Source organism: Octopus bimaculoides, chromosome 5 (genome assembly GCF_001194135.2).
Source record: "Octopus bimaculoides isolate UCB-OBI-ISO-001 chromosome 5, ASM119413v2, whole genome shotgun sequence".
NCBI classification, from domain to species: Eukaryota; Metazoa; Mollusca; class Cephalopoda; order Octopoda; family Octopodidae; genus Octopus; species Octopus bimaculoides.
In genome coordinates this window covers 109,048,303-109,056,228 of record NC_068985.1, presented here as the reverse complement: position 1 = coordinate 109,056,228, position 7,926 = coordinate 109,048,303, and the positions used below count along the sequence as shown (strand labels likewise).

At 34.6% G+C, this 7,926-nt stretch overlaps 1 protein-coding gene across 1 annotated transcript in view; it reads left to right on the top strand.

Moving 5' to 3' along the window:
- The window catches only part of LOC106869767 (S-crystallin 3), a 22,780-nt gene that overhangs the window by 3,087 nt on the left and 11,767 nt on the right, over positions 1-7,926 (top strand). Inside the window, exons 2-3 of the mRNA XM_014915632.2 lie at positions 256-351; positions 6,667-6,782. Coding sequence (XP_014771118.1) covers positions 256-351; positions 6,667-6,782 — 212 coding nt within the window. The remainder of the gene's footprint in view (positions 1-255; positions 352-6,666; positions 6,783-7,926) is intronic.

The following is a 7,926-nucleotide window of genomic DNA, read 5'->3' as shown; positions in this document are numbered from 1 at the left end:
ATATATATGCATGTATGTATGCATGTATCAATCAATGCAGTGTACATACAAGCATGTCAAATTTGCCTATTTTTCTGTTGCTTAAAAATTATGCATCTCTTGACCGATCACTGAGCTGAGATTTGGAACTCTTCGGTTAAAACTATTTGGAAATCATCGACGTTTTAACTACTTCGACGATGAACATCTTTTTATCAAAGTTATTGCTTTTACGTTTTGCCAATACATCTTTAATGTTTTATTTATTCAATCCAGAGATGCCTTGCTGTATGATGCCAATACTTGAAGTCGACAGTAGATACCAAATCCCGCAGAGTATGTCTATTTCTCGCTACCTTGCTCGAGAATTTGGTAAGTACACATGATCAGTAATATATGTAGCGCGTAAAATTCGCGATATACTACCCATCTACATACCATGAACAATATCACTAGTCTAAATCCTTACTTTTAGCCTGACTTTCAGTTCAGTTCTAATGTAGAACTACCGTTCTATGTTGCTCATCACAAAAACCTTAGTCTTCGAGAAATTTGGTGAGACCTGTATTTGTATTACTTGAAATGAAACGATTGTTTCGTCAGTGTCTGTCATCAGATGTCTCTGTCAGTCTCGCGTTGTTGTTGATGCTATTGTTATTCTTTAACCACAACTCGATACTGACAGAACAGACCACTGTTCAAGAAGACACTTACCTGAAGCCATACCGTCTTTTTCCTGGAAGTTGTACTGTGTACACCACATAATTTAATGTATCTTTAATTTAAGGCAAAACGGTCAATGGACAGTCTGCTGCTATTTCTGGCAACTTAAGTGTGTTATCTTGTAGTTGGTGGAAATATCATAGAATATAATAACGGAGCTATCTTAGGCCTTCACTCATTCAACTCTGATGTGCTCCAGGGTTCAGTTTTGCCTACCGAACCTCTCCAAATAAATTATTTATTTTACACCACTTCCAACAACCACCAGCACTCTTACGCAGACAAAAATATCGTTCATTCTCCCCTAAACTTTTCAAGCTCTATCCATACAGAATGTGACCTCAACTTACTGTAATTACTTCATGAAGAGAGTGTCCGAAAACATTCTCTTTCAACAAAACAAATACTGCAAACCCTATTTTATATATATAAATATATAAATTATTATATACTCGCCTTTCTTAAATATAGAGAACACGTAAATTGAACTTGAGGTTACAATTACAAATGCTAGGCCTCACTTCAACTGAGAAACTTTTTTGACAAACACAGATATTCATTATATCACAGATTGCATTAAAAAGTCGTGAAATAATAGAAAATAAACTAACCCTGTATAAATCTCAGGTGAACCCCACAATGGGTTACTAAACAAATATCTTAGATAACATGATGATAAATGCTATTCGCCTTAATGCTATGAAGTAACTCACCAATAAGTTCCAACCTTTGGCCTAAAGACTTCCTGTTTTCTCTCTCTGCCTTTTCTTCTGTACTTCAGTAACCTCTTTTTTTCAGAGCTGGCTGGTCACCTAATACTTTCATATAACTATTCCCGATTCACCCTTTTTCTTTACATTCACAGACGTCCCACTACCAGGGTCCGTTTTATTCATTCCACTCAATCCATTTTTTTCAAGATTGTCAGCCCATTGTAATTTTTCTTTGCTAGTGCCTTTGTTAAAGCTGTTGGCAGATAACTGTTCAGGTGGAACATTAAATTTGTCGATCGCAGCTGCTTCCTATAGCAGATTATCATTTCTAGCAGATAGAATGACTACGAGAAGTAGCAACTAAGTCTGAAAATCATATCCCACCATCATAGGACAGAAAAATGAACTTTGAACAACACAGTCCCAGATATATTGCATGAAATAAAGACAGAATGGTTGCAACTGGTTTCCGTCTGATCATTCAAAGTTCACTTGTCATTAAACAACAACTAAGTAATCCAGATATAATAATAAGACATTACAATCCACTTCTTTATCAGTTGTTATCTTGAGATCTGGGATTGCTTTCAACATGTGTTAAATATCTTTCAAATATCTCAAACGGCATTTTTCCTGGTAGAACTACACTCTGTGTAAAATGATATAACTGGATGAGCTGGATCGTACTTGGTGCGAAACTATAACAACGTTGCTCGCAACTGTAGTTTACATATTAGTAAGCGCCAGTTATTCACTTAAAATTCGTTTCTTCATCCCTTATTCGTTCCTTATCATTCGCTAATAACTAGAGTCAGTAACGTTAAAGGTTATTCTGTAGGTCTGACCTATAAAGTGGGGTGGCTAATTAACTCATATTTAAGCAATACATTTGCACTAAGGACGCTACGTTTCTTTCACCTGTATCTGTATAATGCTCTGCTGCAATAATATCAATTAAGTAGAATAATAATGACGATATTATAATGATAATAATTATTGCAAATGTGTGCACAATGCGATCTACTTACTTTATCGAATGCTTAATAACAAAATAAAACGCAGAGGGATTTATATTCGTATCATAAAAACGTGAAATACATTAGTATATTTTTTCGCATTTTATTCTGTTTTCATCTTTTAATCAACAAGTGTGGGACTCCGAAACTAATGGGAAGAAAGTGCAAGCTATTTTCAATGCAAATAACTGGCTTCAATGTATACAACAGCGGTGGCAGTTATAGTGTTAGGTGGTTATGTTAAACTAGGCGTCATGTTAAATCTACCACCCAAAAACGTCATGGCGGCATTTTAAATCAGAAGGAAAAATCTGGAATAAATACTGCACCATATTCGGTCCGACGTTCTTACACATCTTGCAGCCCCTTGCATTGTATTGGTACTTCGTTTGTCACCCTCGAAATGAGATAGGCAAAGTCGACCATGGTATAATTTGAACTCGAAGCACAGCGAGTAGGAGCAGCTATCGCAAAACATATTATCCAAGACTAACCAATTCGCTCGGTAACCTACAGCAATTTACAACACGAGAATGATATCATCGATTATCAAACGCTTAAAGCCATATCAAAAAATATTTATTGATCATTCTACATAAAAAATGTGGAGGCGCGTGGCCTAGAGGTTAGGGTGTCAGCACCATGATTGTAAGATTGTGGTTTCGATTCCTGGACCGGGCGACGCGTTGTGTTCTTGAGCAAAACACTTCATTTCACGTTGCTCCAGTCCACTCAGCTGGCAAAAATGAGTAACGCTGCAATGGACTGGCGTCCCTTCCAGCTGGGGAGCGTATACGCCATTGAAAGCGGGAAACCGGGTCCATGAGCCTGGCTAGGTTTTAAAAGGGCGCATTTATTTATTATTCTTTCTACATAAACAATAGAAACACACTAGTTTCTTATTTCAGAAGTCATATTCATTCAGTTAAAACTTTTCTCAAGGATGTCCCACTCATTAAAAGCTACAAGCTAGCAGAATCATTATCACGTAAGACAAAGTCTTTAACAATGTCTCGTCTGGCTTTACGCCCTGACTTCAAATTCCACCAAGGTTAAACTTTCTCTTCATCCCAGTTAGGGTCGATGAAATAACTACTACTTGAGCACTAAGTTCTGTTTAATCTAGTAGCCTTCCTCAACCCATCGAAATTCAGGCATTTTGCATATATTAAAAAAGATGTTCCTAACTAGCCTTTAACTTAACTCAATATGTCATCTTTGTTTTGAATTTTTGTGACGTAAACTGTTCATGAATATCATTAGGTTTAAAATACGAAGCATATTTACTATCACCGCTAATTGCTTAAAAATACAATATTCTTTAATTCACCACCGTATATTACCGTTATAGCAACCCGAATATCTTCAAAATCCATCAATGTATTTTGTCTGTTTGTGACTTTGGCAATTCATTAAGATAGCTAATATTTGTTGTTTACCTAGCTTCTAGTTTAAAACATATATACAGTTATTTATGTTATCGGAACAGACTCCTATTTTGTATTTATTTTCAACTCCACATGGAAATATATCACTTATATATACGCCTCAGCTTCTTCCAAATGTCAAGTCTAACGTATTAGTTTCTTTGCAAATCTATGCCGATGATTATTCTGATAAAAGATGCATCGCATGCCGATTTCTTTGAAATCTATCATAATGGTATAATATCTAGACATAAGACCGGTTTCTGGTACTAACAATGAAACATTCACAAATAATTTGCAGAATTAGTTGTTTTTTAAAGAGACAGTTGCACAGTTGGTAATTAGAATATTGAACTACTAAATGCTTTTCATATAAGAAGTATACAAAAATAATTTTTGGCAGACAGCTAACATAATTTTCACCAAGAAGAATTTGTAGATATTTTGCAAATGGTTTTGCTTTGAAGTTTTATAGCAGTGGTGTGCTCCTTTTTTGTAAAATACCTCGTTAAGTTTGCTACATGAGTATATATTTATATATTTTGGTGAGCGCTAAGATTTATATTTCAAAAGTAATCTAATATTTTTACCAAACAGATGCACTAAGTATGCAAAGCATTTTCGATGTTACAAAATCTTTAAGCTGAATATAAAGACTCTTTTTTATTAAATGCCTTGTTAAGTATACCATATGAGTGTATATTCTAGTGAGTGATGATAAATATATTTGCAAACTGATCTAATATTTTTACCTGATAGTTACACAAAATATGCAAAATATTTTCTGTTTTAAAATCGTTAAGCATAATTTACAGACCATTCCGTGATTGAGAACATAAATTAGATTCAAAGACATCAATAAACCTGGACAATTATCCCCAGATTTACTTCATATTCAAAAAAAAAGTATGGCATCATTTAAAAATTACCAAGTCGGAATAAAGCACACAATTTTATAATACGATTTCATCTCTACTTCTCATAGTTATTCAATCTGTTCGTTCTACATTCTCCGAAAATCATTAATATTTATTAAAAAAAAAAAATTAATAAATTTTTGCATAATAGAAGTAACTCGTGGTCTTTTGAAAAACTATGCCGAATCATGTTTTGCATTTGATAATTGGAAATCCGATCTTTAAAGTTCAGCGCATAATCCTCCACCCAGTCAAATACCACTCTATGGATTACAACCGAAAGTAACAATTTCAATTTAAATATTCTTCACATGTTTTTACCAAATCGTTGTACAATAAAGATGACTGCAAGTGACTCATCATCTCTGCATGACTGAGTGAAATATTCAATAATGATTTGTTAATTAAAGCTAACCTTTATATACAGACAAAAGTGACGCAAACCGCCCGTCAATTATAATGAAATCCATGCTGGAAATATCAACTGTCCATTAAACGATATTAATTATGTTCTATTCTCATTTCTTTTGGCCTATTCAGTCTCTTTTTTCAAATGCATTTATAATGCAAGAAACGTACCCGATGTCCATTTACAATATGTTGTCTGTAATAACAATATTCTTCCACCTTTTATTCATCATCCAATCAGTGATTCAACAGTTCAAATCTTAGATAGGCGATTGAATTGGCCTCCAAATAAGATAAATTTGCAAAAAGAGCTCCTTTGTTATTTTTGTTATTGTTGTTATCATTATGAAGGTGGCGAGCTGGCAAAATCGTTAGTGCTTAGAGGTATATCGCCTGTCGCTAAGTTCTGAGTCGACTTTGCTTTTCATACTTTCGGTGTTGATAAACTAATTACCAGTGAAATTCTGGGGTCGATGTAATCCCCTCCCTCAAAATTTCAGGCCTTGTGGGTATAGTAGAAAGGATTATTATTATCATTATTATTATTATTATTATTATTATTATTATTATTATTATTATTATTATTATTATTATTATTATTATAGTTGTTATTATTATTATTATTATTATTATTATTATTATTATTATTATTATTATTATTATTATTATTATTATTATTATTATTATCATCATCATCATCATCATCATCATCATCATCATCATCATCATCATCATCATCATCATCATCATCATCATTAAGGCAGCGAGTTGGCAGAAACGATAGCAAGTCGGGCGTAATGCTTAGCGGTATTTCTTGCGTTTTTAATGTTCTCGGTTCAAACTATGAGACAGTTTCAGCACATGGAAATGAAGAAAACGATTGTCAGGTTGAAAATCCAAATGATTTTCACCACTGTTATTGCGGTAAGAACTACAACAACGCCAAAAGCAAAAACAACAATAACAGTTAGAAGATCAGCGACACTAGCAACAACATCAGCAATGAGATTAGCAGCAACATCAACATCAACAACGGCAATAACTACAACGATGGTTACGATAGCAATTTTTAAAAACACAAGGATCAACAATACTCGAATAATGACACCAGCGACAGCCGGAAGAAATGACTCCGAATTCGATTTTGCCTTTCTTTCTTCAGAGTTGATTAAATAAGTAGCGATTGTACACTGAGTTCAATGTAATCGATTAGCGTCCACTTCCTAAATTTCAGGCGTTTACCTACAGCAGAAAGGAATATTATTGAGGTGGAGAACTAGCAGAATTATTACAACACCGGACAAAATACTTAGTGGCATATATTCTGGCTTAAAGTTCTAATTTGCTTTTCATCCATTTGAAGTCGATATAATAAGTAAAAGCTGAGCACTGGGGTCAAAGTTATCGACTTAAATCTTCATCCGAAAATGGTGTCCTTGTTCCAATATTTGAAATGTTTAATATAATGTACATTTCGTTGTAGGTTTCCATGGCAAGAATAACATGGAAATGGCCAGAATCGACTACATCTCAGACTGTTTCTACGATATCATGGATGACTACATGAGAATGTACCAAGACAATAATGGAAGAATGATGGTAAGTCAGAACATGTTTTATTTTAATTCGTTATTCAGTTCCTTCACGTGTCCACCTCACTTAACGTTCATTGATGTTGACTTTTCCTTTGTTTGATAAATAGACAACTTCACCCGGAAGGAAGACTATCAAGAGCCATTTCTTTCTAACAAATATTTGCACTCAATAAAATATCATATACGCGCGCGAATACACACACACACAAACACACAAACAAACATCTGTGTGTGTGTGTGTGTGTGAATGTATATATGTGGAGGCCCATGGTTTAGTGGTTAGGACGTTGCACTCACGATTACGAGATTGTGGTTTCAATTTCCAGACCGGGCTTTGAGTTGTGTACTTGAGCAAAGCACTTCATGTCAGGCTGCCCTACGATCATTTTGTCATCTGACATGTGGTAAATGGTGCACCTGTATAGGTAACATCAATTTAATGGAGTGAGCTTATGTGAACACAAATATTTGATCACTATAAACAAGTACTCTGTGTGGTCGTTCGGCAATAAACTGCCGTAACCTTATACGTCGTCTAACAACGGGACAGTACGTGATCTGTCGCAATAGATTGATATATATATGCATGGATTTCGAAGCATGAGGTATCAAAAGATTCAGTAATCTTTCGGCTACCAAATAAAGTATGTTTTTTCCGCGACAACACTTTTTACTACAAATATCTTCGAAAACGAGGTTGGGTCGCACAATTTTGAGGCCTTTAGTTAAGGGAGGTAATTCGGACTCCTTTTCAAGAGGAAAAGTGTTCTTCCACGGCCAAATAGAGCGAGGATTATATTCCAAAGGCTGGAGCAGTTTGAATGGGAAACGATGCCCCACCAACCATTTTCGACGGTAATTACCCCATCTGATTATCATTTATTCCGCAGTCATTTATTCTGCATTCTGTAAACGAGAAAAGTACAGTACTGGAGGAGTATTTTTCGTGACGGACAAGTGAATTTTAGAAGAGGGGCCTTGCAAGACTACATGATAGAAGGTAGAAAATGAAGGAGAACATATTGTAGATTTAAAAGAACTTCATTTAGTTTAATTTACAAAAAAAGAAGTATAAAAAACCGCATTATTTATAGCATGACCCAATACATCTATCTATCTATCTATCTATCTATCTATCTATCTATCTA